Source organism: Glycine soja, chromosome 14 (assembly GCF_004193775.1).
Source record: "Glycine soja cultivar W05 chromosome 14, ASM419377v2, whole genome shotgun sequence".
Lineage (NCBI taxonomy): Eukaryota > Viridiplantae > Streptophyta > Magnoliopsida > Fabales > Fabaceae > Glycine > Glycine soja.
In genome coordinates, this window is record NC_041015.1 from 51,268,022 (window position 1) to 51,288,267 (window position 20,246).

Below are 20,246 nucleotides of genomic sequence, written 5' to 3' on the forward strand. Positions count from 1 at the left end.
TATCATATATCAACGTCGTTTAACTTTTCTGTTCATGGTCTTACTGTTCATTATATAAAGAATATTATTAAGTGAGAATTGTATTAAAAATTATGATAAGCTATATTAAGGATATTTTTAATAAAAAAAAACTTAACTTTCATTCCCCATCCTATGCTAGTTGCATTGCATGTTTAATCTCAAACTTGGCTATGTCTTTCTTCTGGCGGGGTTGGTGGGGTTACTATAGAACACAGTAAGGACTGAGTTTAAATAATGACACCCAAATCCAATTATCCCTATATGAAGAGATGAGCTTTTTCGTAATATATTTTTTCTATTGGAGTTGGACAGCTGAGGAAATAATCTTTAGCTCCTTTTTTGCTGTAATTTTTTGGCTTGTTTACTTTTGCTGCTGTCATATTATCTATTCTTTGTTCAACAGTCTATTGTAATTTGTATAGAGAACAAAGTGCTCTGAGTACAACTTAAAGGCAATAAAATTGTCTTTTCGTAATTTCGTTTTTCAATGGAAATAACTTCTCCATCAGTTTGTCATCAAAACTTGTAGACCAATATTAAAAATAGATTTCTCAAAAAACATAGTATTTGTTGTTGTAGCAAAATGTTTAGATGATATTTTATTTCTAACTAAATCAATTTTTTTAATGAGATTTAACTTAGTTGTTGAACAAGTATGTATAAATTTTTTGATTTTTTTATTCTCAGAGATAAAAAAAATCTTATTTTTTAGATTGGAATGGTTTATAAATGGGTGATGTTGGGTGTACCAGCATTACATTATGTTGAGGGATAAAAATACCCCTGGTAATAGATTCATTTGGTCATTTACAAGGTTAGGAGATTTAGAATCTGCATATAAAATACTACTACAAATGGTTTCATTAGCCACCAGGGGAAACATTCCTATTGCTAGAACAGTTCATGGGAAGGTGTATACTAATAGACTGGACATCCCTGTGCCTTCAAATAAAGGGCCAGGCTCAACCATGTTGGACTTGAAGGAGAACAAAAAATTGGGCTATTGTATTCACCCTGCTCTTATGTATATACCTGACAGTATTTCTGCAAGTATAGAGCAACAGATTATTTGCATGGGGAATAAAAAAGCTAAGAGTACTGAATTAGCTGGGCTGAATGGGCAAAAACATCCGCTGCTTAAGAAGGCATTGAGTCGGTCCTTTGATGATATAATACATGGGTGTGCAAAACAAAAGAATCATATGCTTGCAAGGAAGCTTATGTTACAGGTATATATTTGACTAACCTTGTACATGTTCTTTAATGCTCCATGTAACACAGCTCATGTAGTCATGTAGATTAAATTACTTGTTCTCCCAAATTCTGTAATTGTGAAAGGCTATGAATTACAGATACGTCTCCTCTTTGTCTCAACGTCGAACATGTTTCTGACTTGGGCACCAAAACCTTCCTTACACTTGAGACATTAGTTGTATTCCTTGTCTATGTCAGTTTGTGCTTCATTGGTGAAAGGTTCTCTACATAGTCATAGTATGTCAAATTTTAATTTTTCAGACTTTAAACCCCCAAGGTTTCAATTTTCGAAAGCTTCTGCTAGTTGATTCTCAATAACATATGAATATCAATTTTACTGTGTCCTTATACATCTTCCTTTCTCAATTTTTTAGCATGAATAAATTTCTTGTAGCTATGAAAAAATATGGGAATTTTTAATTATATCAACTGACTACTTCATTTATATCAATGTATTTTAACATCTTGAAGGACACTTCTCTGTTCAGATGAAAAATCTTGGTTTGCAGCCATCCAGACATACATATAATGGCATTATTAAAGTTGTTTCTCATAGAAGCTTTGGGGATGCCATAAGAGTGGTGAGTTCGGTTACAATCACTTTGTTCAGAATCATTTGTTTTTGGTGTCTTCTTTTTTTTTTTTTATTTAATTTTTGAGTAGACTGCTATCAATGGGAGTTCTGTCCAGAAATTTCAACCACTTAAGTTTAGGTCAAATAGACCCCCAAATCTAGTGAAATTGGAATCAGAATGTGGGATCTAGTGTGACACAGTTATGTGATCTTGTGTCTGCTGATACTCATGTTGATTACAGAAAACTTTTCTTGGCCTTATATTATTTTCATATAATATGCAGTTGAAAAAGATGCAGCAGAAGAATTTGAAGCCATATGATTCAACTCTAGCGTCACTTTCAATCACTTGCAGCAAAGCACTACAACTAGATTTAGCTGAGGCTTTTCTGAATCAAATTTCTGAATGTCTATATCCAAATCCTTATAATGCGTCATGCAATCAACTGGTGAGCTCAAATGTGAAAGTTCAAAACAAAGTTATGCATTTTACCATTTTATTGTTTGCGAGACTAATTAATGTAACATGCATCTAACCATCACATATTAACAACATTTTTAAGATTATATTTTATATAAGATATAAGGTTGATCAAACGAGGAAGGGAAAAAAATATGAGGAAGAGATCAGAAATTCAGATTTCTTGTATTATCAAAAATTAATAATTAATATTTATTGATAAAAAATTTGACATGACATATATTATAGTTTGTTTAATAAATAATGTAAATGTCTAGAAATTATTTTTTTTTTTTTATAAATTTTAAATTTACGAAGTTTAAATTTTGGTACACTAAAAACTAAAATTACACAATTTTGATTCTTAGACACTAAAAGTATAGTTAAACTTATTTTTTATTATTAAAAAATATGCTTCTCTTGCATTATTGCTGGATAGATATATATTTGGCATCTATTATTGTTGTTGTTTAATTATTAATTCAATCTGCATGTTCTTTAATTATTTGATAATTTTTAATTAGTTATCTGAATTGTAATTTTTCCAAATTAGACGACGGAATTTATATTTATTTTTTAATTAATTTTACCTTGTGTTATATATCGTATAAATTTTTGTATTACATGAACTTATTTGAACATCGTACAGTTGTTTCAACTCTCAAGGTCGATATCATCTCGTGTTAGGTGACACAAGTATGAGAGAGGTTGATGACCTTTTTTCTGGTTTTAGTATTTCTTTTATGTTCATTTATACACACAAAAACAATCAATTTATGACAAGTTGACAGTAGCCAAAATACATATAAGAGATTACAAACCGTCTGGAATTCTTTATTTTATATACTATAAAGCAGCAGTATAAATTAATGAGTTAAAAAACAAAAGAAATTATATAATTTTTGTAATTTTCATATAATAATTTTTTATATTTTCAACCCCTCAATGCCTTAACCTATTTGGATTACAAAAACAGAAAATTCGTTTAAAATGTCATGTTTCACTTTTTCCACGTTTATGCAGAGATCGCAAATGCAAAGTTTGTCTTATTTCACCAAAACCGTATGTTCGTCGTTAACTCGTTATCTTAATCTATGTTGACCCACGTGTCATGTTCAGTGATTGGATCAGAACTTCACAAATCACAAGTCAGAGAGAGTGACAAGTAAGGGCAAAAACGGCACCATCCAAAATGAGAAAAAATCTATACGTTTGAAGCCAAATAAGCTTGGATTAATAGCGAGAATTTTTTTTACTCATCTAAGTAGTAATTTAAAGAAGGATATAAGTTTTAAAAACAAATCATCATTATTTGATTTTGAAGAGAGAGAAAATCCTCATTATTGTTATAATAATAAAAATAGAAAATTCTTCACATTGAAAGAATTCCAAAATTGTATGCGTCCGTGACGTCAAAGAAGAAAAAACCACGCATCCTATAAAACCGTTCCGAAAATAATGAAGAGAAAAAATGTAGCCTGCATTAACCGCAGCCTCTTGTGCATATGTTAGCGGATAAAAGTCGCGAGTTGTTTCACATTTGAGACTTAAATTAAGGGAGCGTTTGTTACGGAAAATTTTTAAAGTTTTTCAGGGATATAAAGTTGAGAATTTTAAATTCTTACGTTTGGTATGTATATTTTAAAAATCATTTTCAGGAATCTAACAGTTTTAGAATTGTTTTTTAGTGGAACTTTTATTGAGTTTTTCAGGTAATATTTCCATGAAAAGGGTTGAAAATTTAAGTTAAAAAAAGAACTTTACTGTAATAAATATAAATAAAGTTTTCCGTATTAATTTTATTAGATCACTTAATTTAGTAAACATTTAAGTTTTTTAAATAAAAATATCATGTTAACATTTAATTTTAAAAAAAAATTTACAATTACAGAAATATTTATAAGAAATCAAATAATTTTTAATGATTTCTGGTGATTCCTAGATACAGAAGAACTTTTCTTGTAGGAAAAGCTTCCTAAAATGTACGTAGTATGTTTATTCGTTGGGCAAAGACAAAAGGGAGTTTCGTTTGTGTTTCCCCAGTCACAGCAATTTTATTTGACCAAACCTTTCAGTGTCTTACTCTCCCACCTTTCTTGACAAAGTCAAACAGACGCTAACGTAAGTGGCAGCATATCATAACACCTTTACCTGCGTCCACATGTGACGGTTTTTCCTTTGAAGTTTTAACTTGTCTTGAGTTGAGCACATATATATAAATACAACACAAGCACTCCTGGTTCCAACAATTTATTTCTTTGCTTTGGGAAATGGAGAAGGAGAAAGAGAAAGAATCTAAGCTGAAGAACAAGATCTTCAAAATACTGCCAAAAGCAGCGGCTGCAGCAGTGAGCATGACATTCCAAAACCCTCCCTTCAGCCCAGGCAGGGATCACAAGTTCAAACACCATGGCGGCAAAGGGTTCTTCTCTGGCCCTATGATTCCCGTTGAAGCCAGAAGAAAATCAAAGGATGGTTGTGTTGAAACTCAAGAACCCACTTCCCCCAAAATCTCCTGCATGGGACAGATCAAGCACAAGAAGAAGAAAAACCAAATCAAAAAAGCGGCAAAGACCATGTCCATGCCTACAGAAGAAAAGAAACAAGCTTCCAAGTTTCAGAGGATGATGTCGTTCCACTCGGGGAAACCAAAACGACCCGCGGCGAGGAAACAGCAATCTGATGCGGACTTGGAGAGTGAGAGATCACCTGCACCGCCGTTGGGTCACATGAGGCGATTTGCAAGTGGGCGTGAAACATTTTCGAATTTCGATTGGAAGGCTCAGATTGCTCCTGAGGAAAGGGATTGCTATTCGTATTATGATGATAGATTGGAGAGCGATGCAGAGGATGAAATCATAATCCCTTTCTCTGCTCCTCTTACCGTTGGTGGTGCTGCAAGTGCGCTTAATCTTAATGCGCAGCCACGGAAAGAGATTAATCTATGGAAGAGAAGAACCATGGCACCACCTAGGCCTCTTCAGTTGAATCCCGTGCTTACGGCCAAATGATTCTTTTACTCATTCAAATTTCTAGATTTTTTTTCTTTTATTCATTTCCTCGATTCGCACAACTGCAGATAATACAAACAAATACTGTTCTTGGTGGCTTGGAGCATGTATTTTGTTTTTCCTTTCCTTGTATATAAAATATGCTTAATCATAAATCATGGTAGCAATGAAAATTGATTTTTTTTTAATCCCAAGAATCCTAATTAATCTGGACTTGAATCGAGAAAAATAAATAAAATTCAATAATCAAATTTAAGTAATATTGGAATAATCTAATCTTAACGTGAATCTATTGAACACTTATATTCAGTCAATTAATAATCAAAACCGTTGAAGGGAAGTGTTTAATTTAATTAGTTTAATGATTCCGAGATGCCGTCGATGGTAATTGGTCGTATGCGCGTAAGCATTTGAAAGCAGCGAGCAGAGATAGGATGTGGTAGGTGAGGACTGAGGAGGCTGCATTTTCTTCAAGATACATACATATCCACCGACACTTTCAATTAAGTTAATTAATCTATTACCAAAATATAAAAATATATGACCTAATTCACGTTTATTTAAAAAGTTAATTAATCTCATTAATAGTGTTACATTTATTAATAATTTATATTATTTTATCAAACTTAATCTTAAGTTTTTTGGGAATAATAATATCTCTTTTTTCATTTAATTGCTTGTAAACCTATTTAATTCATTTGTTAGTCTTCTTTTTTTTTTATTTATCAAATTCTTGTAAGAAACATAATGTATTTATCTTTTAAATATATATTATTTATTGTAATGTAATAAATGATATTTGGATAAAATATAATTAAAATACAAAAAATAATTTGAAAAGAGTTTTATTAAAAGAGATAAATAAAACTGAAAAAAAGAATCTTGTATTTAATTATGGAAGGAATACAATTCACAGGTATTTTAATAGTAGTAGTACGTGTTTATTTAAGTCATTTATTTTGAGATTTTAAGTGGGTTTATCTCATTTTTTGGTTTATTTAGAAAAAAAATAAATGATGTAATAATTTTTTTTAAAAAATAAATGACTAAATTGAAAAGGAAAGCATTAAGGTAAATAAGCAAATTAACATTGCCTCTTGACTTAAAGTCAAATTTATTTAATAATTTCATATAAATTAAGAAATTTAATTCATTTAATTAGTAATATTAAATTTGTCCATATTTTAAAAAATTAGACAAAAATATAATAGAAACATTAAGGTAAACAATTGGGATTTCATTCTCTTATTTTATATCTATCTAATTAATTAATGCATCTCTATTTAACATCATTTTTTATATATATATTTAAAAATATTATAAAATGTCGATGTAAACTTCCCAAAGTATTGTGGTATATAAAAAAAGTAGTATAATATTCTGATATGGTAGCCGCCATATAGAACCAGTAAAAGTTAAAAGGCATGGATTTGATTAAGTTTATAAATTAGACAAAACTCAGATTAAGTTTGTTATAATTTTGCTACTAAGTCCTTCCTTCAAATGGTGACATATTAAATTCATACAAAAAAAATGATGACATATGAATATTCTATTTAAAAGAAATAAATTACTTTTGTTAAACATGTATTGTAAAATTTTAAATAAATATTCATGCTTTATTTATTTAATTAAAAAAAATTTATTGACTTCGTAAAGAACTCAATTAAAGTTGTGTCCTTACAAATATGCCAAAATAATTAGGTTGTTCGTATGTTATAATTTTGGCATTTTAAATTAAACCTTAGTGCCCTATAAAAGCCATCGGCAATGAGGGACAAGGACAGCCAGGAGGAGCCAGTGAATATGGCTTTTTGACAAACAGAGTATACAGAGTGCAGTAAGGAAGGGAAATCTATGATCTTAATGTCGTGTATGTTTCTGAAAATCACATGTCACCATGTTCAATGGTCATGTTACTTGCACAAGTAGATAAGGTTGCAAATTTTAACACGGATCTAGTTTCAAAAGCCTAACACCACAATCTGAACAAATAAAATATAAAACAATACGACAAAATCTCAGCCCCCACCATTACATTTGACATTTACATATACCCAACTTGGCAATATCTTTATGCTTTCTAAATTACTATTACTATTAACTTACACAAATTAGCATTTTTTTTTTATCTCTGGGAAGCCATTGGACAAAATTCGAACTTAGAAAAAGCATCAATAAAAAAAATGAAGTATGATCAACCACAATCGCAACATTTAAAAGGATCAGGCTTAGCCCACATGCATCCAATTCGATTGATAATAAGTCCAGTGAACTGGAGACCAAAACAAAATTTCAGTAGTGAAACTCACTCCTGCTCTGGAAGAACTCAGAAACACTCTTGCGAAACCTTAATCAGGGCAACCAAGCCCAAAATATAAATTAAATTGATTGAATTATTTTAATTTTTCTTTTGCCTAAACCTTATCCACTAAATTATAAAATTTTACTTAAAATAAAGATATTCAAATTTTTAGTATCTTTTAAACCCTTATTTCACATCATATTAATTCCTTCATATTTTATCAATTTGACTAATTTTTTTTTATTTCTATTGTTTTAAAGCTATTTCATATCTAATATATTATAATCTCTATTTTTTTTAAACAGATGGAAGGTTTTAAGTGGAATAAAATTGACAAGAAAACCAAATTTATTAAATTTTAAATATAAAAGAATTTGATTCGCTCAAAGAAAAATTTAACAGACCAAAATTACACATAATTCAAGTTTGAAAAGCTACAAGAGTAATTAAGTGGGTGATCAAACTTGAGAGTCTATAGTGGGAGCTCCATAAACTCTTACATGCTACTTTACTTTATATAAAAATACTAACAAAATACTTATAAATATCATATTAATTAAATATTTTCTAACAACATAATAAAGAAAAATAATACGGCATAATATTTAACTAAATCTAATAATATGTTATTACTAGATAATAACTTTCAAAGGTGATAATAGTTGTAGAAAATTCTCATAAAAAATTTGATGTTGTTAGAAACCAAAATTTGATAGATGTTGGAGATGAGAGTTTTTTTTTTTTATTCAGGAACCATATAACAAATAAAGTCATATTGGACCCTAAACATGCAATAAATAATTTTAAATGATATGTATTTTGATCTAATTTTTTTAATTTACTAACTCAATAATAAATTTGCAGTCTAGTAAGTTTACACCGAATATAAATATTATTGAGTTAGGCTTAAAAAAATTTTAATGACAAGTTTTTTACATTTTGCAAGTTACAACAAAGCATTTTCCATAGATAAACTGTTTTCTTATTTTCAACACTCGACAAATTCACATTACTCATTATTTATGATTTCGCATTACACTTATACCAAGTTATCGTATTATTTGGATTTTGGACCCCATAGCGACCTCCCTCATCCCATGGCCTTAGCCACTTACATTCGGTTTGCTTCCAACACTTGGAAGCAAAGTACTGCTATCGCCCACAAATGACAAACCCCCAAAACAACCAAAGCCCTACTCTTTTTTGCTTTTTAATAAGGTCAAATGTAAGCAGTCAACAAGACATCTTCAACAATTCAGACCAAAAGAGAAATGCCAGCACACTTTTTTTTTTTAACATTACATAGATTTGTTAAAATGTTACAAATTATTGTATATCACACTTATTATCTAATGACTTCCTTTTTCTAATTTTATTATTTAATTGTAAGTAAACTTGAATGAAAGAGTGTTTCAAAAAAGTGTGTTATATAACATTCCTCTAATAGAAAAGAAACAAATACACGATTAATTCTTTTTATTCCAAAGTCTATCAGAAATCACTACCATTAACCAATCATCTCACAACGTACTAAGACAGGATAAAGCTTAATTAAGCGGAAGTTAATTGAAAATAACACAAAATAATATTACGCATCCAGGGGTTGACTATAAAGCAAAGCAAGTTCCTTTCTCAGAAAGTTTAGTAAACATGTGTTTGTTGAGCTGAACTTAATAGAAGTAGAAATAAGTATGTGTAGTAAGAAAATTAATAAGTGACACGAACACCTTGGTACCTGAGAATTTCCCCAATGAGCTCCCCTTTGCCAGAACCGACGTACCTGCCTTCAATGTTGCCATCTCTGATGAAGAGAAAGGTAGGGACCTGGATGACTTCCATGTCCTTCAAGAACTGCATGCAGCTCTCGTTCTCGTCCCCGTTCATCCGAGCGAACACCACCGAGTCCATCTGCCTCGAGAGCTTAACCACTGTAGGATAAACCTTAACGCAGGGCCCACAATGTTTGAGACCCACATCGAGCACGATGAGCTTGTGATCCAGCTTGTGGTCCTCTATGAGCTTCTGCACGTCCTCCACGTTGTGCAGCTGCACCACACCAGAGTGGTTGTCCCCGTAGTATAGCACATCCCCTACCAGCATGTCGGGACCAATCCCTTCCTCCTCGTGTATCTTCTCCTTGCTCTTGTAGAAGCTGAAGTGAGGCACATTCTCCACCTTCTCCCGCTTCAGGAGCTCCTTCGTCTTCTCCGACTCGTCGCCCATCACCAGGATGAACTCCACGTCGTTGCAGCTGCGGCTCAGCTCCACCATGAAAGGGTATATCTGGCTGCTCTCCTCGCTGTCGCTGGCAGCGTATTCCACCACCACAAGCCTGTCTTTGGCGGATTCGAGCGCCGACTCGAACTCCTCCACGCTGTGGACTCGCTGGACTCTCTCGTGCGGCTTTTCTGTCTTCTTGGCCCCGGGAGCCGCCGTGGCTTTCGGAACCAGCCGCCGAGAATTCGCTCCGGAGGGGGTTTTAAATTTGGTGAGAAAGCGTAGAGAAGAGCGGTGGGAATAAAGAAGCTGCTTTGGGTGATGAGAGATGGGGGGTTTGAATATGAAAGTGTTGGTGATTGTAGCCATGTGTGTTGCAAGTGTTACGGATACAGAAAGAAGAAGGATGAGAGATAGTTGTTGTTGCCTCACGACACACAGATTAGAAACAATGCCAGTGAACAAAAATCACATCTCCTCTCTTCGCGTGTGGTACATACTGTTGACACGTGTCTTTCCTTTATGTGTGTGTGTGTGTGTTTTTTTTTTCAATTCATTTTGGTCCAGTAATATGGGATTTTTTCATCACCAGGAATGAATCCCGTACAGATACACTGATTTTTAAGTGACGGAAAAGGAAAATAAGGCAAGAGAGAATAAAATGTTGAAAAAATAGAATTACTCGTGACCTTTCATTTCTCTTTCTCTTTGTTGTCCTCTTGCTCATAAAAGAAATCAATGACTTTCATTTAAGTAAAAAAAATTATATTATTATCTAATCATAACTCATGTAAGATAAATTTCTTGGTTTTTTTAATAATTATTTTAAAAATTATATTAACGATGAATTGTGATTGGATGAGTTTTATTCCATGATTATTAAATTCTATATATTTATACTAAAAGTAAATTAAAAAAACTTGTTTTATGCATAATTAGGTTTAATTAAGTAATTTTGAATTACAAGTGTTCACCCAAAATTAATAGGTGAATATAGAAAAAATTCAATTACTTTGTTCACGAGTATCCATTGATCTAATTTGTAGGAAATTTTATCCACAAATAAATACCAACTTCTTTTTTCATCCCTAATTTTGGTTCTTCGTCGGAGAAAGATAGTTGATAACAAATTATTTTGTAATGCCAATGTAAGTGGGATCGATCTTGTGTAAAATATCATGTCTTTTTTTTATATTTTTTTTAACTCTTAAAACTGGTACGCTATGTTGTCTCCAATGATAGATGGAAGCAATTTTGAGAGGATATAAGGGTTGTTGGTTTGGCATGGATGATAAAGGTGAGCAATAAGTTTACAAAAATGGTAGAATTCACATGTACTATTTCTCATATATTTTTACTAATCTCTATCTTTCTTCTCATCTCTTTTGTAATACTCTTCAACCAAACATTTTTAATTATCACTTTGGTTTTCACATATTTCCTCTTTTCCTATTTTATTTTCATTTATTATATTTCTCTCCTCTCTAACAAATAAAGCATTAGAAACAAAACTTTATTGGTTCTTTAATTATTTATGGTTAATGATGAACGTTTGTTTCATTGGCAAATATTTTAGTCCTGATAAGCAATAAGGATTTACTATACACACCCTTCTAATTATTATAAGAGGAATCTAAGGGAATTGATCATAAGCAAACCTTTGATGAAAGCATTGACCTTGTGTACTGTTTTTAGTTGAAGACCAAATTTCCTAAAGCAAATGGTTACAACGAGAGTGTCTCCTCTGTGGGAGCACACACAACCTGCAAAAAAAAAAAAAAAATTGAATTAAAAAAATTACATAAAAAATGCTCAATAGGTAGATCTTTAGTTTATAAAAAAATTCATACTCAACTCAACTCATATTAGAATCTCTAATTTTAGATTATAATCTGAGACTTAAATACGTTAATGCTCAAGTAGATACCTATTTATTATTTTATTTACAAAATTAATAAACAAAACATGTGATACAGTGATTTTTTTCCTAGTCAATGTATAAGAGGTCATTAGTTCAATTCTATAACACATTTTTATTTTTTATTTTATTTAATTTATTTATATAAGCGCCAAAATTGCAACATAAGACTGAAATTATAATTTAGTTTTTTTTATAAGCAAAATAGTCTTGTGAGATTCAGGGGAGTGGTTTGATAGCTACCAAACCAAAGTCAGTGAAGTTTGCTGATCCTCAAGGAAAACCTGGATTTACTGCAAAAGCCATGATCTAATGGCAGAATATTTTTCCTTTCTATACTAGTTTTTATAAAGTTGATTTTTTTTTTTTTCTCACAGCATGCAATCGGCATCCTCTCAAGCAGAGTATGGGAGTTGCATCTCCCCGCAGGTTGTTTTGTAGTTTGGGGCTTTAAGGTTCCCATTGAAATTAAAAAACAATAGGGTTATTATATGTTTTTTTCTTTATAAAAATAAAGAGATATAAAAGAGTAACAATATTTAGACAAAAAATCTGCAGCATAGTTCATAAAAGAATCACTCGTGACCTTTCATTTTTCTTCCTCTTTCTTGTCCTCTTGTTCTTAAGAAAATCATATGACTTTCATTCCATTTAATCTCGATTTTAGACACAAAAAATTAAGTGGCTAATTGATATAATGACGGTCTTTTTTCGGCAAAATAAATATATATTATATGGGTATAACCATATAAGAGATACCCTTCAAAGATACAAAAAATAACGTTATGTTTGTTGTTAATTAATCTTACATACATGCTTCATTTCCTTCATTTTTGTCGATAATATTGATTCATGTCACCTCAACTCATCCACGCTAACCAATTATCAATCAATTATATTTATAATTTAATACATTTTCAAGTTCCTAAAAAAAACATTTCCAATTTTGATAAACTTTGTTAGAATAAGTGAAAATGTCAAAACTCTATGAACTATTATGTCACAATTAATATTATCATTGTTTTAAATAATCTTAATTATGAATATATTATTAATGTGTTTTGAAAAAAATTCAATACAGATAATATTTAACTAAACACGTTTTTTGTATTCAAGACAAGAAGATTCTACCAGTTTATTGGCCCAACATTTTTTATTCTAACCAGTGATGGATTTTAAAAAAATTATTAGTAGGAACAAAAAATTAAGTTTATTTATTATTTTAGTCCTCCAATTTATTTTGTGGATTTATTATTACTTTCTTTTGAAAATAAAATCATAAAAAAATAAACACAATTTTTTTTAATTTATCAAAGATTAAAATAAAATATCAAGAATAAAAAATAAAATTATTATTTTATTAGAGACTGAATGCAAAAAAAATTATTAAAGAGTAAACATAGAATTTGTTAATTTGCCATGGACCTTAATTTATTTATTAAGTTCAATTTGGTCCCTTTATTTTTTAAAATTTTTTTTAGGTCATTCATTTTTTAAAATAAGTTCAATTTGGTTTCATTTAAAATTAAATTTGGTCTCATTTTTTGAAAATATTTGAAGATGACAAATGAAAAATAGGATCAAATTGAACCCGGCCATTTTAGGATATTAAAGATCTAATGGAACTTTTTAAAAATAAAAAATCGGATTCAACTTAATGAATAAATTTAGAAGATTAAATTGAACTTTTTAAAAAATAAGAGAACTAAATTAAATTTTAATAATAAATTAGAGGATTAAAATAAAAATTAAACCTAAAAATTAAAAAAAATAAAGTAGTAAAATTAGTGTTTTTTATATATCAATAGTTGAATGCGAGTTAGAGTGGTAGACTTTGGTAGTAGGGAGAGAGGCACCTCAATGTATTGAGTCTAGCCTAATGTAGTTTTCAAGACAAAATTTTAGTCGTTGAGCTCAACATTTTCAATTTTAATCAAATTCAGTACATTTGGATTTTGATGTTTTTTTTGTCTAGAACTAGAATAATTTGTCTGGGCCGAAAGAAAGGCAGTTGGGCTCGTCGTAGAGCAATGCATCATTTTCAGGAATCTGAATTGAACGCTACTGCTAGCTTACTCTCCAAGCTTTCTACTTTGTAGTAGCGGAGAATATAGACAACGTTGAATTCCCAATGCCTCTTTATTCCTCCAATTGGATGCATATTGAATATCAATTTCGTCTCAAAAGCCGATTCTCCTTTATCCTCAAATTCCATATTCCTGGTTCACTTCATGCGTGATTCCTATTCCTCTGATTTTTTCTCCTTTTTCTCTCTACTAATATTAATGCATCCTACGCTCTTTCCTTCTCAGATCAACCTGGTGCGTTTCTCTCTTCTCTTATTCAACCCTTTTCTTTTAATTGTTATTTTAAATTCTCCTTTTTGGTAATCGTTGATGCAGGTAACTGCGTTGGTACTGAATTCCTTAATCGAGTCCAGTATTCATAATCTTTGAGTTGATATGGGCAACTGGAGCAGTGTATGCTATAAATCCTCTTCATTCTCTTTCTCTCTATCTATTGTATAATATTTCTGTCCTTATTCTGTTCTTGGTTGACGAGCAGGAACGTCATCAAACCACTCAACAAAGTGATCTCGGTATGCTTTTATTCTGACTCCTAACAAACCTGATTAACATAACTGAGAATTTCACCTTTTAAACCACATCATTTTCTCTGTTTAGTCCTCAGTGTATGTGTGGACAAATGTGTTTTAGATATAATTTTAATATAAACCATGACATCAACTAACTGCTCCGGATTCTGGTTATTATTTTAGAAATTTCAATGCTTGAATATTGGATACTTTGTCCTAATTAGGGGACTTGTTTTCCATAGGTTGTACTTTTTCAAAACCATTCATAGTTTATTTGCTCTGTTACTACGTAAAAGTAAAACATTTTTAGTGTCATGGACTAGCATCAAGCTTAATTGTTGTGCTTTAATTGACATGATATTTCAATAGTGGGTCTTTTATGTTCTAAGTATTCCTTCTCGACACATGTGACCAGGTGCAGTTTTGCGTGATGGAAAAGAAGTACTTCTTCAAGTAAGTTTTAATGACTCCGGTGTAGGCTTATCTGCTTAGTTCCCTGTCCATTGATAATAGATGAATTTCCAAGTCAAAGCTGTGCTATGGTGATCATCTTAATGCTGTTGCTATTGGAAAAACCAAATTGTCCTGAATTTCACTTCTTTTGTTCTTTCTAATTTCTTTATTGGAGCATTTGTTGTTTGCAATCCAATAATGTTGCTTAATCGCAAAAACTTGATCTTGGAAAACAAGTAGGATTCGTTATGCATGCATATCATACTGCGTCATACAATCTTTTAGTATCAAAGAATTTGAAGAACTTCCCACTGAGTATAATTAACTCAAAAAAAAAAAAAAAACTATGCAGGCATTCAACTGGGAGTCCAACAAATACAACTGGTGGAATAATTTAGAAGGCAAAGTTTCTGACATAGCTAAAGCAGGATTTACTTCAGTCTGGTTGCCACCACCAACCCACTCCTTCTCACCTGAAGGTTATATAGCCTTTGAAGGACTATGCATAAAATTATAGTCTTAAAGTAGTGTTTTATTTTTTTCTTCAACTTCCAAGAAGACAATGTCATAATTTTTTGTCCTTTCGCTCCTGTGTAGGTTATACTCCGCAGAACCTTTACTCTCTTAATAGTAAATATGGTTCTGAGCGTCAGTTAAAAGCTTTACTTCAAAAGATGAAGCAATACAAAGTAAGAGCAATGGCTGACATAGTTATTAATCATCGTACTGGCACCACCCAAGGACGCGGAGGGATGTATAATCGTTTTGATGGAATTCCATTAGGTTGGGATGAACGTGCTGTGACATCAGATTCTGGAGGACTGGTAACATTCGTTATATCTAATCAAATATAATATATTCTTGTTGATTCTAATTTGCATCCTACGTAGAAGTTCTCTCATTTGTGTACATGTATTGTTTATTTCAGGGTAATCGAAGCACAGGAGCCATTTTCCAAGGGTTTCCCAATATTGACCATACTCAAGATTTCGTGAGAAAGGATATCATAGGATGGCTCCGTTGGCTGCGCCACGAGGTGGGCTTCCAGGATTTTCGATTTGATTTTGTAAAGGGGTAAGATGTTTGGAGTATTGGTTATTTTTACTATGTGTTTTCTTTCATTATGTTTATATACTTTCAATTATGCTACTCACAGGTTTTCACCAAAATATGTGAAAGAATATATTGAAGGAGCAAAGCCATTGTTTTGTGTTGGGGAGTACTGGGATTCTTGCAACTACAAGGGTTCTACCTTGGACTATAACCAAGGTACAATAATTGAACATTAAATATAATACTCAGTTCTAAATTTTCTGAAATCTGAATATGTTGGTGATCCAAATATAGACATTTTATGAGGAGACAGAAAAGCTCTACAAATAACGTCTTTTCCCTTTAAAAAGTGTTGAATTTTTTTTTTATTTTATCAATACGACAAATTATTGCTGCATATAGACAGAAAGAGGAATGCCAAACTGATACCATTTTTTGCTGCAGTGAGCAATTGAAGGCATTACTAACTCATGACTTAGACATCCACTGTTTTATGTTGGAAGGCATACCTAATTGAACTGGGCGTTCAAGTTTAAATTCATTTATTTGAAAACTAAACTATAAGTAGTAGAAAACCGTTCAGAAGTAGTTGCAACTTGCTAGGTTTCTCTTTTTGGTACATGTGACTATTGACCTATTTGGAAATTAAAAAAATAATGTAAAGTAGATGTTGGCATTTTTATTGGTCATCTTTTTTCTATCGTTAAATATTTTCCGGTCATCGTTTGGTGGATTAGCTTTGTGCGAAGTGTGACTTCCAATATTTGTGTTTTGTACTTTGTACTCTAATCATTGTTTAGCCATTAGCTTACATATTTTACATTCTTTGCAGATAGCCATAGACAGCGAATAATCAATTGGATTGATGGCACTGGACAACTTTCAACTGCATTTGACTTTACAACAAAGGGAATTCTCCAGGTACGAACCCAACATTTTGTATTTAGTATGTCAGTGAATGTTTGAAAAATGCCCATGGTAGTTAGATTTCTTCCTAGGCACATAGGATTTCATTAATCCTCCTTCTCTTCTTTTACCATTCAATAAGTTGATTTCTACCTATTATCAAGTTTACAAACTGTGATACTCTCAGGTGCATAGAATATTTGATTCATTTAATTACATTTCTCAGCATAAACAACAAACCCCTTTTTTCATGTCTGTTGATCCCTTCTTAATTTGTAGGAAGCTGTCAAAGGAAATTTTTGGCGTCTGCGTGATCCTCAAGGGAAGCCTCCAGGTGTGATCGGATGGTGGCCCTCAAGATCTGTCACATTTGTAGATAATCATGATACAGGTTCAACTCAGGTAGCAAGTTAACTCTTTGTTACAATGGTAGAGATAAGATGCTTCTTGGAAAATATTATTAGGTACCTATTCTTGTCTATAGTGCACGAATTTCATGTTGAGGAGGAAATTTTAGTCCTCATGCAGCACTATAAAAATACCGAAAAATTCCTTGTTGAATCAGTCCAAATTTATGTGTATACTCACCTCTGCTGGCAACCTGAAAAGACATGACTAATTACAAGGGTAGTAGATTTCTGTAAAATTAAGTTTACTTTCAAAAATAAATTTTGCATGTAAGTTGAAATATTATGCAATGACTGAAGTTTAAAGGTTATTTTTAATTAGAAAAACTGCTTCAAAGTTGTATGTAACTGAGATGCCTCTAATAATTAAATTCAATTAATGTTGGTGCCAATATGCAAATATTCCATTGCCTTTGACATCATGTTTTTCATTTGGCATAATACTTTTCTTTCTACTACTTATCTACTAGATCTTGAACTTGTGCTCTTGTTTCACTCTGTGCAGGCTCATTGGCCCTTCCCAAAAGACCATATCATGGAGGTACTTCTTTTTTTTAAGACATTAGTGACTATTTAAAATAATGTTTTCTTCATAAGGTATTAGTTACATTTGGTACCATGCATGTTCATAAATATTTTTGATTGCCTGATGGATATACTTTTAAATTTAATAATTTCCATCCTATGTGTAATCTATCCATTATATTAATCATTTAGTAATCTATTTCTTTGTATCCTTTGTTTGTTTCATATACTACACTTAAGCAGTGACAAATCCATAGAAATAGTATGTTATGGGGGTAAGGTTCATATTATGGATTAATTTTTTATACTGTATTTCAAACTATGAGGGCAATTTATAATTACACATATACGTTATATTAGGAAAAAATTAAAAGTTTCTGAGGGCAATTACCCCAATATTCACCAAGTGGATCCGTCTTGACTCTTGTTTCTTACATTTTTGTTTAGTTTTTTCCATCAGATAAAAGACAAGATGAAAATTTAGTAAAATTTGAACCATATTCTCCTTTGTAATTAATAAAAAAATCTAATGCATGCAGTTCTGCTGATTCAAAATCTACTTACCAAATTAAACACGGACTTCAAACTCGTTGGTAAAGAATGTTTGTGCAGATAAATAATCGCGTAGTAGTAGCAAGAAAGCAGGCCCCAACTCACAAGTCTGTTCTTTTTATTTTCATATTAAAAATTTGGTCTAACGCTTCATTAATAAAATAAATGGTCAAACATACACACCATACTAAACAAAATGTCCTGTGGTCTTTATTGGTTCCTCCTTGTTGTACTGTCTGGAGACTAAGAATTATCTGATCTTAAAAAGTAATAGCCACCTTTGCACTTGAGAGTTGCTGATCTCCCTAAAGACATGGAATGCCTTTTGTTTTGTTCCCTCCTAGATTGTTTTGATTCAAGTTATTGTGACTTGCGAGTTAGATACTTAAAGAATGTTTGAAAATAAAATTGTTAGTTTTAACCTCATACCCAAAATAATTACACTATTAATTAAACGGAGTTCATTGACATTTATAAATTGATTTACTTTTGAATTTTGTTTATCACAGGGGTATGCATACATATTGACTCATCCTGGGATACCAACAGTTTTCTATGACCACTTCTATGACTGGGGTGATTCAATTCGGGAGCAGATTGTGAAGTTGGTACGTAAGAGAACTAGCGCTAGTAACATACAGATATTTCTTTTAGGCAAATATTAACCATAAGGATATTGGTTAAGGAACTTAAATTAAAAATATTTTTATTGAGAGACAAAAAATTATGTTATTCATGATTTTTCTTTTACATTTTCCTATGATTTATCCAATAAATATTTTTTCTTTTAGTTTTTTAACTAATGTCTATTGGTTAGCAAGACACTTTCTTTTATGAAGGGACCCTTATATTTATATATATATCACAGATTGATGTTCGCAAGCGTCAAGGTATTCAAAGTAGATCATCTGTGAGAATTCTGGAGGCCAAGCACGACCTTTACTCTGCAGTAATCGGAGAGAAGGTGTGCATGAAGATTGGAAATGGTTCATGGTGCCCAACTGGGAGGGAATGGACACTATCAACTTCTGGTCACAATTATGCTGTGTGGCACAAGTAGTGTTCTGTTGGCATGTCATGACCCTTCTCCACTGGAATCACAGAGAAGAGAAAGGAATTACGTGCTTATATGCTTCTGGAGTCTTAAGCTTGATAAAATTGAAGCTATTTCCTTAATCTCGCAGGCTTTGGAAAGCTCTTTAATTTCCTTTCAACTTACGTGCTACCCAGTTAAATAAACAGTATGTAACTATAACTAATTTACAGTAGCTGCTTTGTTTATGTAATACATAACAATAAAAATAAGCAGCTTTGTCTATGTCATATATGTAAAATAAATTAATAATAAAATTTCTATTAGTACCTATAACAAGTGTGGCGTTCCTCATGATTTTTATAATTATGATTTGATGTATAGAATTTCATATATAGAATGGTTATGAAAATAATATACATGGAGAGAAAGTAATTTTAATTGAATATAATTAGAATAAATTATTAAAATATTAGACATATATACTTGGTTTCAAATTTATTTTAAAAATAAAATAATTGGTATTTATATACACACATGTACGTGCACCAGAAACAAATTAATATGTAAATAATATATATATATATATATATATATATATATATATATATATATATTAATATGTAAAAATTTTAAATTATCATTCAAGCACACATTATTATATAATATGTTTCTTAACTTTTATAATAATTATGTTAAAAATCATTAAAATAAATTATAATTATTGGTGGTATAAAAACTTATATATTAATGATGCATGTGGTTTAAACTTTAAACTCAATTTTTATTACAAAAGTATTATGTCGACAGTAAATTGAAGGTAGGAAAGGATCTAAAGTAATTTAGAATTAAGTTGAAGGCTATATTTGGTTTGTTGGTAGGGAAACTTCAAACTCGGTTTGGAAAGGAAAATGTGTTTGATATTATGTTTAGATTCTTTCCAAAAGTGTGTTTTAGACTA

The 20,246-nt window shown here is 31.2% G+C and overlaps 4 protein-coding genes across 4 annotated transcripts; 3 read left to right on the forward strand and 1 right to left on the reverse strand.

The window, feature by feature from the left end:
* The first annotated feature begins 860 nt into the window (after window positions 1–860).
* Window positions 861–2,385, forward strand: LOC114384197 (pentatricopeptide repeat-containing protein At1g76280-like). Its single transcript, XM_028343851.1, has 3 exons — window positions 861–1,250; window positions 1,764–1,856; window positions 2,134–2,385. The coding sequence occupies exons 1-3, from the start codon at window positions 876–878 to the stop codon at window positions 2,383–2,385; spliced, it is 720 nt and encodes a 239-aa protein (XP_028199652.1). The 5' UTR covers window positions 861–875.
* Window positions 2,386–4,496: 2,111 nt separating this feature from the next.
* On the forward strand, window positions 4,497–5,475 carry LOC114383403 (uncharacterized protein At1g76070-like). The gene has a single exon (XM_028343077.1). It carries the CDS (start codon window positions 4,580–4,582, stop codon window positions 5,318–5,320), a length of 741 nt encoding a protein of 246 aa, XP_028198878.1. The 5' UTR covers window positions 4,497–4,579; the 3' UTR covers window positions 5,321–5,475.
* A 3,691-nt stretch (window positions 5,476–9,166) lies between these two features.
* Window positions 9,167–10,288, reverse strand: LOC114385124 (thioredoxin-like protein CDSP32, chloroplastic). Its single transcript, XM_028345103.1, has one exon. The coding sequence runs from the start codon at window positions 10,209–10,211 to the stop codon at window positions 9,333–9,335; it is 879 nt and encodes a 292-aa protein (XP_028200904.1). The 5' UTR covers window positions 10,212–10,288; the 3' UTR covers window positions 9,167–9,332.
* Window positions 10,289–13,926: 3,638 nt separating this feature from the next.
* LOC114385439 (probable alpha-amylase 2) lies at window positions 13,927–19,621 on the forward strand. The gene is made up of 13 exons (XM_028345517.1): window positions 13,927–14,081; window positions 14,163–14,240; window positions 14,326–14,359; window positions 14,772–14,809; window positions 15,162–15,288; window positions 15,407–15,633; window positions 15,738–15,883; window positions 15,966–16,078; window positions 16,695–16,783; window positions 17,048–17,170; window positions 17,681–17,716; window positions 18,762–18,860; window positions 19,121–19,621. The coding sequence occupies exons 2-13, from the start codon at window positions 14,223–14,225 to the stop codon at window positions 19,310–19,312; spliced, it is 1,242 nt and encodes a 413-aa protein (XP_028201318.1). The 5' UTR covers window positions 13,927–14,081; window positions 14,163–14,222; the 3' UTR covers window positions 19,313–19,621.
* The last annotated feature ends 625 nt before the right edge of the window (window positions 19,622–20,246 follow it).